The sequence below is a fragment of the Eptesicus fuscus genome, chromosome 21, assembly GCF_027574615.1.
Source record: "Eptesicus fuscus isolate TK198812 chromosome 21, DD_ASM_mEF_20220401, whole genome shotgun sequence".
In the NCBI taxonomy this organism is placed as follows: Eukaryota; Metazoa; Chordata; class Mammalia; order Chiroptera; family Vespertilionidae; genus Eptesicus; species Eptesicus fuscus.
In genome coordinates, this window is record NC_072493.1 from 6,871,534 (window position 1) to 6,885,237 (window position 13,704).

The window sequence follows — 13,704 nt, forward strand, 5'->3', positions numbered from 1 at the left end:
CACATCCAGCGGTCAAGTTCCGACAGGAAAAAGGAACGCTGAGCAAACCAGCCGTGCCTTTGCCCGACCCCTGGCTTCCGTCTGCGCGTGTCACATAAGCGGTCACCACGGCTTGTAGGTTAACCACACGCTCAGGGCCCATCACCCCCGCCTGCCCCGCGGGCCTGCCGTCCCACTGAGCCCGGTTCCCCCACCACCAGGGACGGCTGGCTTCTCTTTGTTCAGAGACGCTACCTGAGCACGTGGGTGAGGCCATCTGTGTCTCAGACAGAAACCACGGGCTGTGGGGCCCGCGTGGGGGTTCAGGACGGGCCTGTGGTGGGGCTCAGGGTCCCCACGTCCAGGGAGGCCTGTGCACTGCCCGCGCCATCCCACCCTCTCTGCCCTGTGACCGCTCGGCTCTCTGCCCGCAGGACGCATGGAGGCTCCAGCCGGTCATTCGGGAATGCAAGCCTGGTGGCCACTCTGCCGCTTCGAGCCTCCCCAACTCCCAGGCACCCTGTTCTATTCTTTCTTTCTTTCTTTCTTTCTTTCTTTCTTTCTTTCTTTCTTTTTCTTTCTTTCTTCCTTCCTTCCTTCCTTTTTTTCTTTCTTTTCTTTCTTTTTCTTCTTTCCTTCATTCCTTCCTCCCTCCCTTCATCTCTCTCTCTCTCTCTACCCCCCCCCCCTCTCCCTCTTTCTCTGGAATGGGCCAGCTCCTCTCTTCCTGAAGGTGGCAGTGACTCTCTTTGAAGACGTGGACATTTTATTACCAAACAGATGGAGCGGCGCGGCCGGCGTCGCCGGGTGCCCAGGAGTGCAGACAATGGGAGGCACAGCCCAGCAGAGTGGCGCTCACCTGGCCCCGAGGCCCCGAGGCCCCGGCCGGCCCCGCTCGGTGGCTCACGGGGTAATTGAGGAGCCGGTGCCGGGGAAGGAGCGCGGCGGCGGCTGTCAGGTGTCTGCCGCGTCCTCGTGTCATCCGTCAGCGTGAGCTCCCTGTCATCCCGGCTCAGCCTCAGCCCGTGCTCTCATCGTGTTCATTATCTCGGCTCCGACCGGCCCTCCCCCCGCGCCCCATCCAGTAAATGCATCTCCCTGCGACTCTCAGGCCCGATTATGAATCGATGATCATGCGGTGTAAGAGAGATAGATGGCTCTGAGTTCCATCTTGTCTTCCCTAATTGTAAAATATTAGTTACATTACACTGTGTCTTTTGATTAATGGAACTTATTTGGAGTAGCCTATCTGAGCCCTCCCCCTCCTAAAGTCCTCCACTGACTTTTGAGAATTGAGTGATTTCACTTAAAGCAGACAAATAGGCCCTTCAGCGCGAGATAGCGAGGCTGCGGGGCTGCGGGCAGGCCGGGCGCCGTGTGCGCGGAAGGCAGCTCCGGGCCCGGCCAGCACGGGCCGGCACAGCCTGCGTGGCGACCGCGTTCCCTCCTTCCGTCCACCCCCTTTTCGGCAAACCTCGCTCATCTTGCTGACTTGCAAAACAGGATGTGAAACCAAATTGAATTAAAACGAAATAAATCGCAGGTTGCCTCATTCCCGCGTCCAGCCGGTCAGATCCTGAGGGGACGCAGCCCAGCTCTCGCTGCGCGGGCTCCGTGCTCCGGGCCAGGACTGGGTCCCCTTTGGCACATTGAACACGTGTGCGGATCAAGTCCATGCCGCACGCAAGGGATGCCAGTGCCTCACCTCCTTGAATAATCACCATCTTTTAGGGCAAAGTCAAGAATGCGGCCACTTCAACCTGCCAGCTCCGTTAGAAAGGGCTGCTTACTTTGGGGTACACAGTGTCGGGGTCTCGAGGAACTGAGAAGGCTGACTTTGTAAACAACCCCCCCAGAAAAAGGAGTGGAGGCTGGGGACCCCAGGATGCATGTGACAGGGGCACCCCCAGCCCCACGCTGCTGAGATGCCTGCCACGCCCGCCTGCCAGGCCCGCCGCTCGGGTCTGCACGGTGGGGTACGCGTAGTGCTTGCTCTGACTTTCGGGTTTTCCGGTTATGTTTATTTGCACGATTCTTGGAGACACGGACCATGCCGTGCTTTCTGAGCACCTGCTCTCTCCCTGGATGTCCTCGAGGCAGAAGATGGATTTTATTCAGGGTGCAGGAAGCCCGGATAACGTTTTACTTTATTTTTTAAAAAGCACCGCCATGTGTCTGCCTGCGGCTGCCGGGAGGAGCAGCCCGCCTGGGTCTGAAACTCATGCTGAGGATCTGATGCCCAGAAACAGGGAGACAGCGATGGAGGCTGAGCTGCCTCCTGCCGCCTGCCCGCCCCCCTCCCCCCGCCCTACCAGCCTCGGTGCAGGTGTGCGGAGCCAGCGCTCACCTGGGCGCTGCCTGAGTGGCTCAGGTCTCCCCTTGCTCCCTTCTGCACCCCTCTCCCCACCCCGCCCCCCCAGCCTAGAGTCGGGTTTGTGTATCTTGTGCTCCTGTGGGGTTGGAGTCCTCGCTGTGGGGAAGTGTGTGCCTGAGGGTCTTTGTTCTGGGCCCAGGGGACCCTTTGAAATGTCAGCTGCGTGTGGACGGCGCGTCTAATAAACGTCCTGGGGCTTGAGGTGCGCGCTCCTCCCAGCGTCAGCCCGAGCGCGCGTGGGGGCGCACGTGGGGGCGCATGTGGACCGCTGTGGGCACCCCCATAAATTCCACGCGTGCACTTGTCTGTCACGGACCTTCATACCGATGGTGCAGGGAACGCTGCATCTAAAGGCAGTCAGGCCGAGTGCATCGGGCCTCTCACTCGGGGGCTAACTTACCTGCGACCCGTCCCAGCCCCTCACCCTGATGGGCTTGGGCTTCATGTCAGGAAAGTGGGTGCCCGAGTGGGGACGGCAGTGCCTCTGAGGCTCTCGCCCAGGGGAGCCCTGCGTTGGGACCCTCTGCCCACGTGGCATCCCCTCCTGGGGGCTGGGCGGGGGGCTGGACAGACCCGCCCCCAGAGCCGGCTCGCTCCGCCTCGGACCTGTCTGTGTTCTCGGGAAGGGGGCTTCGCCTCCTGTGGCGTGTGCACAGCAGGGAACAGGTGGGAAGAGCCGAGGCGAACCCGTGTCTGGAGACACGACAGACCTACCCGGTGGCACAGAACCGCTTTCCCTCCGGGACCTGCGCCGTCCCCGGTCCCCCCCGTGTCCTCAGTACCGGCGGGAAGCGGTGCAGGTCAGTCGCCTGGTCCCTTTCCTGCGGATGTGGCCATCGTTGCCACCAGGTGGGCGTCGGACAGGAAATAAAAATTAGGATCTTTCCTCGGACAGCAAAGCAGCCAGGGGCTCGGGAAGTGACCAGCAGGACCCGGGGCACCAGCCGCGCGCGCGCGTGCGCGCGCGCGAGCGCCTTCCTAGCCGCTTCCCACGGTCACGTGTGCGGAAGTGCTCAGCCAATCACAGGGCGCGGCTCATGTGGCAGAGGCAAGGGTGACAGGTGCTGAGAAGAAACAGGAAACACAGGGGCGGGGTGGGGGGGGGGCTCTGACTCGGGGCTGGGGGTCACGTGGGGCGCTAGACGCAGGAGAGCGCAGAGTGCAGCCGCCACGGGCACATGTATCTTGAAAAAATAAACAGCTGGTGGTTTGAATGAGAGTGAGACTCCCCCCCCCCCCAACCCCCCGCCAAATTTCAGCCAGGCTGTGTAAACGGGCCTAACTGGCAGCAGGCTGGGGGCGTCTGGAAAACAGGGGGAAGTCAGAGCTGGGGGGAATTTCTTGAGATCTCTCCCAAATCAACAATCCGCGTTTTATCTTCCCGTCACTTACCGGGTACAGGGCTTGGTCAGGCGCGGGTGGGAAAAGCAGCGCTGACACTGGGCCTGTGGGGAGGGGGATGGGCCGTGGGGTGGGCCCTGGCTCTGGGGAGGAAGAGAGAGAGTCTCGGGAAGCTAGGTGGTGGTGAGCTTGGCCAGGAAGCCTCCTTCCCGTTCAGCCCCTCTCGCTCTCTGCGTAGCCGGAGTCTATTGTGAGACTCGGGAAAGACATGCTGTGTGGCTGCTTATTAATAATCATGGGCAGTAGTCCATCGGCTTCCTGGGCACTAAACGGGACCCTCCAGGCTCCTCCTCAGGCAGGGTCTTGGGGGGCTCTGGGGACAGAGAGAGGAGGGGTCGGGCCAGAGCAGCTGGCTTTAACTGGTTCACCCTGGCAGGGCACCGACTCTGCACCTCGCTCTTCCCACCTGTGACGTGGGAGGACCTGCCGGGACGCCGTGCTAACCCCGTGGGACCCGTGGTCCAGGCTCAGAACCGCCGAGAGCATCTGACAGAAAATCTCCCGCAACAAACAAAACCGTATTCGCTTCTCTTGGCGGATGGTTGGTTTTTTCTTTTCCTTCCATTCCAGTAAATCATTTTCAACGGAATTTTGTAGCTTGAGTGAAGATTCTGGCTAATTATCATGAGTAGCTTATGCCCCGGGGTGGGGGTGGGGGGTCAGTGAGGCAGTTTCTATCAGTCTGAGCAAGAAAAGATGGGAGAGCATGTTTCTGGGGAGCAGGGGGGCTGGGGCTGGGGAGGGAGCCCTGTCCGTGTTGTCGAAATGCCTCCCGCAAAATCTGGAGCAAAAGCCAGCGACCAGCTGAGCAGCCTGCTGGACAGACAGAGGTCGGTCAGGACTCTCCGTATTGAGAGTGGGGTCTGCTCAGGGGGCCCCTCCCCCCTGCCCCTCCCCCTCCCAGACACATGGGGAGGGACCCGGACCTTGCGAGCCTGCCGCCAGTTGTCCCAAAGGTCTAGTGGGGAGACAGCCAGCCGCCCTCCCGTCCCAGGCCGCAGGGGATAGGAAGATCCGGATAATAAAAATCTCCCTGTCCCCCAGACATCCTTCAACTGTTAGCAATCAGTTTGGGGGTGTGGGCGAGGGGGTGGGAAAGACCGAAGAACATCAAAGGGGGTCTCCGTGCGGCCTCGGCTCGGCTTCCGGCTCCGGCATTTGGGGAGGGTGGGCGCTGAGTAATTTGCGAGCCTCCCAGCAAGCAGGTTATTGTTTGCGGACAGATGGCGCGGGCGCTTTACGGCCCTCCTTCTGTGGGTCCTCACGTGCGTGCGGGTGAGGCAGTCTCGAGCCTTTGTCTTCTTGCTAAAATCTCTGATCTGAAACAGGCCACGGAGCACAGATGCAGGGCTCAGAGCATCCTCCGTCCTCCAAGCCAGGGGGCGGGGGCAGAAATCCCAGTGCCCTGTGAGGCCCGTGTGTGCAGAGAACACGGAGGTTACTAGGGGATTAAAAGTGGGCGAAGGGAAGGGACCCCGACGCAGAGGCAGAGGGCCCGCCGGCTCCCGGCAGGCACCTGGCTGCCTGCATCGCCCCACCTGCCCTTGGAGAGGGTCTTTGTCTCCTCAGGCAGCACCTGGGGGCGGGGAGGGCTCTTCCGGGGCAGGGGCTGCCGTACCCGCCCTGCCCCCGGGAGTTCCATCAGGTTGATATCCGGGAAGGAAGCGGAACAGCCGAGCTCTGTCCCCTTGGCTTCCTACGGGTTTTCTTTCTGACTCTGAGGGTAGAATTACTGTTTGTAAGCATCTGAAAGTCATCAGAGGCCCTGCAGTCTGTCAGGTGCCGACGCAAGAAACTGCTGAAACCAAGCGGTGCTTGCACCGAGGGCCGGGAACGTGTCATGTGCTGATGAGCGGTTATAATAATATATGAGCAAATCACAAGCGTTCTGCAAATTAATCAAATTTCCCCTCCCCCGTCCCGGGGAGCGTGGCTTTGCAGGCAGACTGGGTGCAGCAGCCTCGCTCACAGATGGCCGCGCTGGCATCAGATGGAATTTATATAACAGCCATTCTGACTTCCTGCCAAAGTAGCAGCGAACACACCAGGGAGATTGTCGAAGGCGAGCCATGTGGTTTTGCTGAGGTTGTTGTGGGAAGTTGAAGGGGGAAATCTCAAACCCTCCTCTTTGCCTTGACCGTGTTTGCCTGAAGGGCCGGGCGCGCAGCACCAGGCCGCCCCGGGCGGAACCCACGGGACGTTCCCTGCGGCAGCTGCTGGGCTGGTGGCCGTGGGTGGCCCCGGGCGCGGTCCAGCGGGAGAGGGCGGGGAGAGGATCGCTGGGGCGCGGCCCTACAAGCTGGGGTCAGCGGGGCAGCTCCTCCCCGAGGCCCGGCCGCCTCCCCTGCCCCCGCCTCTGGGAACCGGCCCGGCTTTTCCCTTTTCTCTAAGGTTGTGTTCAGTGAAATCAAACGCCCTCACCCGAATCACACGCGGCTCCCTTTCTAAGGCCTCTGCGTTCGTTCACGGAGCTGAACACGAGGGCGCTGCGGATTGAACGGATCCTCTTAGGTTAGCAGCTCGCAGACCTGGGGCGTGCGTGTGTGTGCGTGTGTGTGTGTGTGTGTGTGTGTGTGTGCGTGCGTGTGTGTGTGTGTGGCCGGCACGTGGCTGCCTGTCCCCCGTCCCCGAAGGCCTCCCTGAGCTTCTGACCCGCTCCCCCCACCCGCCCCCACGTCCCTCTCCCCGTGGAATTGCGTCTGGTGGGGGGTGAAGGGGCCCAGGGCTGGCACTTTGGGGACCCCACGCCGAGGGGAGCATGGCACCCAGATGGCCTGCGGGCTGTGCGCTGCACGAGGTCCCGAAGCGGGGCCGTGGGTGTGGGTGTGGGTTTGTGTGACTAGAGGGACGGGTGGGCTAGAGGGGGCGTGCCGGCGCCTGCCACGCCTCCGCCCTCTCTGGGCCCTGCCCGCCGGAAAGGGAAGCCTGCCGCCGTGGGATTCAGAGAGGAGAAAGGGGAGACGGTGGCTTTTCCTTCGTGCCTGCCTCGAGATGCCACGGCCCGTCGCCGCCGTCTCCGTCTCATTTGTTACTGACGTGTGACGGCGCCTGAGGCGCCTGCAGGCCGGGAGGTGAGGGGTTCACGCTCTGCCCCCCTTTGCTCAGAGACTCCCTGTCCTCTCTGGCCGCGTGCTGCACGGGGCGGAAGAAAAGCCGCTCCTTAAACGGTGATTCCCGGGTAAACGTCAGTCCCGTGTCCCTTTCTGCGGACCGTGCCGGTGGGTCCTTCATGAGAGCAGATGTGTCCCCGTCACACGTACTCAGATTCATGCCGAACAGCAGCACGGACTGTGCGGGGTGTGACCTGGCCCCGCCACGCGGGTTTGGTGGCATGTTCCACAGGAGCCCCACGGCGACCACACGGGCCCCAGGAAAGCGCTGGTGTGTTAGGGCAGGTCCATGGGAGTCAGCCACACGGAACGCAGGGAAGCTTGGACGTGACCTTTCTATGTTGGTAGATTCAGGTTCACACGGACGGCGTGTGGGCGGCGCAGAGTGTCCCCGGCACCTCCCCTGTTCTCCTGTTGCCACACCTGACAGGAGCAGGGTGATTTGAACAACCAGTGGCCCAATATCGGTGCTTTATTATTCAGTAGAGTCCGTGTTTTACCCAGATTTCCTCGGTTTGTTTGTTCACTTTCAGTGAGTAAAACAGCCTTGGGAGGGCTTTAAGTTAAAACCCGAATCACGGAAAGGAAAACCTAAAGTCATTTAGAGCAGGATCTCCCGAAGTGCTTTAGCATCTTTGATTAGATGGATGAATATTTTTTTGAAAACTGAAAACAAAAATTACGTGCCTGATGAGAGCCATCTTGCCTGCTGGAATTAGGGAAATGAAGAGAGATCTGCATACGCTGTGTGGCGCCGAGGCTGGGGGGCCCGGAGGAGGCGGCGGGGACCTGGGCATGGACCCCCGTGGGCAGACGCTCCGAGGGAGAGGTGGGGGTGCTCGGGGCCCAGACCCCGCCCTGCAGGCCTGACCTGCTCCTGAGTCTGCAGGCCCCCGCCCCCCACCCCACCCCATCCCCGCTCTGGGCCCCGCTCCTCACATAACCAACCGGCCCTGTAGGGGGCGCCCTTTTCTTACCACAGCACAGTGAGCAAGTGCCCCTGGTTTCAGGCACCCCAAGGGCCCTGGTGGGGGGGACCGAGCCTCTGCTCTGAGACCACCAGGTGACCTCCTGACCGGAACCGGGCAGCCGTGCACACCTGACACATTTCACTATAAACCCCTCCCCCCTCCCCAAATGTGCCCTGGGGAGCGGGTGTCAGACATTTCCTCGCCCCTCTGGGACGGACGCCCCAGGCAGGGCCCTCCCTGCAGTCCCTCCCCTCCCCACCCCCAAGAAGAGGCCAGGTTTCGGGGTCTAGAGCCCAGACTAGCCCGCAGCGGTAATTAACGGATGGCGCCCCGAGGACAGGCGTTCTCCTAGCCGGCAGAGAGCAGGAAGTGAGAAAAACGCCCTGTTTCCCACTTTTGTTATAAACAATGGACGCCCTGCTTTCTCCTCACTCGCTTGACCCTCTGCTCTGTATACATATTTATATATTATTCATAGTGGATTAAAAATGGATGCGCTCTTTACCGCGGCGGGACGGCGCAGTGACAATACAAATTAACGTATGATGTACTTACTCTCCGCCGAGTGATGGGGGTGTTGATGGCCTCGGAGTGAGAGGTGAGGGCGGGTGGGGGTTGGGCACGGGCGGCCCTGTCGGGCTCTGGCCCCGGCTGCACATGGGACCAGGCTGCGGGCTGTCCCCCCTCCCTCCTCCCATGGGATCCCAGCTTCCCAGGGTCCCGAGGGCCTGGCCCCTGCCCCCTGCCCCCACCACCGACCCCCACCCCCAGAGCCTCCCTCCACCTGTGACCTGCTCCTCAGTCACCTTCACTGGGGGGGGGGACCCCTCCTTTCCTCAAAGAACTTTCTCCTACCTCAGTGTGGCCAGACCTTCAAAAACTCACAGAAGGGTGTGTGCATGTATGTTCTTGTGTATACATGGATGCACATGCATGTACATGTTTGTCTGAGTGTGTATGTCTGTATTTATGTGCATGTGTGTTCATATTTTGTGTTGTGTGCATGTGTTTGTGTGTGCACATGTGTGTACATGCTTGTGTGTGCATGTGTGTTTTTATGTACGTGTGTGTGTGTGTGTGTATCTTATAAAACACATTGCAATCATGGTTCTAGGAAGTACTTGGGAGAATTCGGGATCTGGGTACTGTGTAGCCCAGTGATGGGCAACCTTTTGAGCTTGGTGTGTCAAACTTCGCCAAAAAACTGAGCATAACTCGGGTAGTGTGGCACTTTGAGGAAAAAACTAACTCCAAGACTCTAGTCGCAAATGTTTCATCCTCAGGAGCAGCAAATGTTTCATCCTCAGCATGTGGCCGCGTGTCATCAGAAATGGCTACACGTGTCAGTGCTGACACGCGTGTCATAGGTTCGCCATCACTGGTGTAGCCCCTGGAAATTTGTTGTCAAGTCCAACTGTTCGGGTTTGCTGAGCCTCAGCTTCCTCATCTGTGCAATGGGCTGGTAGCTCTCCTTGGCAGAATGGCCCTAGAGCTCACAGGTGAGGCTACCACAGACGTGAGAGATTGAGCGTGGGCCTGGGCCTCAGGTGGCACCCTGTGGCCGCATGGCTTCTCCTGGCAAGGTGGGCGGCCAGGTCAGGTTCCTCATGCCCCCATGTGGTGGAGGCTCCTTCTCCAAACGCACACGCAAATGTGCCCACACCCAGTTCCCGTCTCTCCGAGGACACGGGACCCATCGGGGGGCGCTGGAGGCCGGGACGGCGGTCAGGGCTGAGCCCGAAGGCCCGCCTGTTCCTCGGAAGGCAGGCGGCCACCGAAGGCTCGGGGCCAGGCGGTCACAGGGGGAGGCTGCTCCTGAGGCGCTCGTGGTTCCCGGGGGAGCGGAGGGGCACGGCCCGGCCGGGTCTGGGGGTGTGGCGAGCGGAGAGTCCACCAGGTCGAAGGCGTTGACCTGGGCCCTCAGTCTGGGAGGACGAGGGACCGAGCCCTCCTGACGCCCGTGGAGAGGGAGCCGCTCCGGCGCCGCGGGCACTGGTGGGGGTGAGTTTCAGCTGCAGACGTCGGCCGGGCCTCGGGTTTCTGGGGGACAAGACTGTTTGCAGGTACGGGGGCGCCTGGGAGCCGCTCTCGGAAAAGGGCTGCGCGTGCCGTGTGCACGCTCCCGGGGAGACGGGCCCGTGATGTCCTTGTTCACTTTGTGGGCAAATGAAAGCAGCTCCGGGCGGACTCTGGGTGGGACAGCGTCCACGGCTCCCAGCCTCGGGGACGGGGTTGTCCTCTGGTGACTTCCCCAACCGGATGCTACACGGCTCCCGGAGGGCGGGCTGTGGCTTCTGCTGAGCTCCAAGGCCCAGACATCAAGCGCGAGGGTGAGACTCAGGGACCCGTCTCTGCTCCGAGTCGGAGCCTTTCCAGAAAAGTGTGGTTTCGAGAGCTGCTCTCCCAGCTCCACCTTCGTTAGCGCTGGCTGGTGTTGCTCAGTGGTTAGAGCGTCAGCCCATAGGACTGAGGGTGGTGGGTTTGATTCCCAGTCAAGGGCACATACCTCGTTTGCAGGCTCAATGTCCAGCCCCAGTCAGGGCAGCCAATGGATGTGTCTCTCTTACATCGATATTTCTCTCTCTGTCTTTCCCTCTCCCTTCCACTCTCTAAAAATCAGTGGGAAAATATCCTCAGGTGAGGATTAACAAAAAAAATAAAAAAAAAATAAGAGAAAAGAGAAGAGTTGTATAGACTGTCTGTCCTCCCACAGACGGAGAGCTAAGAGTGGTTCTTACATTTTTCAACGTTTGGAGAAAAATAACTCAAGAACAACATTTCATTACACGTGAAGTCATCTGAAATGCAGATTTCAGCACCCGCAGCGCATTCCTGGATCTCAGCCGTGAGCAGGGGGACACATGGCTCCGTGCTTGTTCTTGAAGTGCATGCACCGTACCCGTCCAGACACCCACCATCCACTTCCTGAACAAAGGGAGCTGCAGGTGTGGGGACTGTCTGCCTTAGGATCTCGCTGAAGGGCCCGGCCGGCGGGGCTCAGGGGTTGAGTGTGGGCCGATGACCCAGGAGGTCCCGGTTCAATTCCCGGTCAGGGCACAGGCCCGGGTGGGGGCTCGATAACCCCGTGTGGGGTGTGCAGGAGGCAGCCAATCCATGATTCTCTCTCATCATTGATGTTCTCTCTCTCTCTCTCCCCCTTCCTCTCTCTGAAATCAATAAAAACATATCAAAAACAAAAAAGACCTCTGGCTGGATGAAGAGATCTGCTCCATCCCTGTCTGTGTTACTCTAATTCGGTCACTTAGTAACTCCTTATTTGTCCAAATAGATGTAGTGGTCGCCTTTCTCTCCTTTGCTGGGTGACTTTTGCAAAGTCTTAAGACACATGATTTTGATGACATGGGTAATGGGGAACACGGGTGACAGGGGCTGTGGGTGACTAGCAGTGGCCGTGGGTGACAGGGGCTGTGGGTGACAGGGGCCGTGGGTGACAGGGGCTGTGGGTGACAGGGGCCGTGGGTGACAGGGGCTGTGGGTGACAGGGGCTGTGGGTGACAGGGACTGTGGGTGACAGGGACCGTGGGTGACAGGGGCTGTGGGTGACAGGGGCTGTGGGTGACAGGGACCGTGGGTGACAGGGGCCGTGGGTGACATGGGCCATGGGTGACAGGGGCCGTGGGTGACAGGGGCCGTGGGTGACAGGGACTGTGGGTGACAGGGGCCGTGGGTGACAGGGGCTGTGGGTGACTAACAGGGGCCGTGGGTGACAGGGGCTGTGGGTGACAGGGACCATGGGTGACAGGGGCTATGGGTGACTAACAGGGGCCGTGGGTGACAGGGGCTGTGGGTGACAGGGACTGTGGGTGACTAACAGGGGCCGTGGGTGACAGGGGCCGTGGGTGACAGGGACCGTGGGTGACAGGGGCCATGGGTGACAGGGGCCGTGGGTGACAGGGGCCGTGGGTGACAGGGACTGTGGGTGACAGGGGCCGTGGGTGACACGGGCCATGGGTGACAGGGGCCGTGGGTGACAGGGGCCGTGGGTGACAGGGGCCGTGGGTGACAGGGACCATGGGTGACAGGGGCTATGGGTGACTAACAGGGGCCATGGGTGACAGGGGCTGTGGGTGACAGGGGCCCTAGCCCCGGGCGTGGGGCGCAGGGGGCTGAGCTGCGAGCTGACTGCCTCTCTCTCCGCAGGTCACCGGCCCTTCCAGTGCCGCTACTGCCCCTACAGCGCCTCCCAGAAGGGGAACCTGAAGACCCACGTGCTCTGCGTGCATCGCATGCCTTTCGACAACAGCCAGTACCCCGACCGCAGGTTCAAGCGCTCCCGGGTTGACTCGGAGGCGGCGGGCGTGGAGGAGGCGGCTGCGGGGGCCGCGGAGCTGGCGGAGGAGGGCGGCCAGGCCCCCGAGGAGCCGGCCCCGGGCGGCCACCTGGCCCAGGCCTAGGGCTGCGCGCCCGGAGGAGAGCTGCGCACTGCATCCGGGGGTCCCGTGCACCCCCCGCCCCCCACTGGTGTATAGGACGTTTGAAAGATTTAGAGAGAGATCTATATATATATATTAAAAACAGATCCCGGCCCTTGACCATGGCTGCTAAACTGTTACCCGGCAACAAGGACTTCCAAACCACGGCCGTGGGCAGAAGGCGGCCTCCCGGGCCGCGTCCCACGCCAGCGTCATCGTCTTTGTCCGAAAACCATGCTCTGCCCGCAGCGGAGAAGCGACACCGTCCCCGCGCCCTAGTGTGGCCTGGAAGGCGGGGCCCTTGCGCTCCGTCAGAAACGCCCCTAAACCCGACACCCGCTGTGTCACTGACCTGGCACCCCCAGGAGGGCGCGGGGGGGGGGGGGGGTGCAGGCGGCATTGGTGCCAGCCAGGCTGGAGTGCACGGCCCAGGAAATCAATAGGCGGGCCAGGCGGCTGCGCAGGAAACCGGAGCCGGAGGGTCCCCCTCCCGTGCGCGGGCCTCGCTCAGCGCGTCCCGTCAGGAAGTGTCTGCGGGCAGGCCCACGGCAGGTGGGATGGGCAGGCCCACGGCAGGTGGGATGGGCAGGCCCACGGCAGGTGGGGTGAGCAGTTACCACTCCCCCCTTTTTTAAATTTTTTAGCTCAAACTGCAGTATCAAGGAAAGTGCTTTTCTCCCCCCCTCGTTTGTCTTAATTTTTAATTTTTGGATTCATAAAAAAGAAGGTGGCTAATAAAAGCAGGTTAGGGGAACACTCTTTGAAATGCGGTTCAGAAATACTAGCCCCCCCCGTCCATATGAGGCGCTGGCAACACAGGGAAAGGGGTGTCCGGGTGGGAAGGTGGGCTTTTGTTCCGATTTCTAAAGATTGGACGCGGGCGAAGGCTGCTTAGCGTTGAAAAGTGCCAGCCACGCGCGTCGGAACCGCTTCCGACGGGGCTCGGATTCAAGCGCGGATCCCGACACCCCGCTCCCGGCCGCTAATGGAGAAAACGGTTTGAGTTGAAATGTCTGTTTTTGTAAAACAAATGTGTTCTCTATTTTTGTAGATTTTAGATTTTTCTACTGATTGGGTACTCCAAATTTATCAAGTTCTTCACCACTTCACCACCCAGAGGGAGACTTCGAGGGCCAATAATAAAACACTTAACTCCTTAAAAAAAAAAAAAAAAGATGTTTAAGAAAGACTAGTTAAGGGTGATTCTTGAATCTGCTGGGATGGAGAGAAGGCCCGGCCTCTCCCGCCCGTCCTGTGAGGGACCCAGAACCGGTGCTGCTGCTTGTGGGGTAGGGAAGCGATGAAGCCACAGCTTCTAAACCAGAACCCTCAGACGTAAAAAGAGAGAAAGGAAAAAAGAGTCCCTCCTCCCCTGCAGGCTGGGAGCACAGGACAAAACCCAGGGCCTTAAGCACTTCAGCTCTGCCTCCCGCAGT

The 13,704-nt window shown here is 60.4% G+C and overlaps 1 protein-coding gene across 1 annotated transcript in view; it reads left to right on the plus strand.

Annotated features, from left to right (window-relative positions):
* Nucleotides 1-12,250, plus strand: part of ZNF536 (zinc finger protein 536) — a 151,273-nt gene extending 139,023 nt beyond the window's left edge. The window contains exon 4 of the mRNA XM_054710670.1: nt 11,997-12,250. Within this exon, the coding sequence (XP_054566645.1) occupies nt 11,997-12,250 (254 nt within the window). The remainder of the gene's footprint in view (nt 1-11,996) is intronic.
* The last annotated feature ends 1,454 nt before the right edge of the window (nt 12,251-13,704 follow it).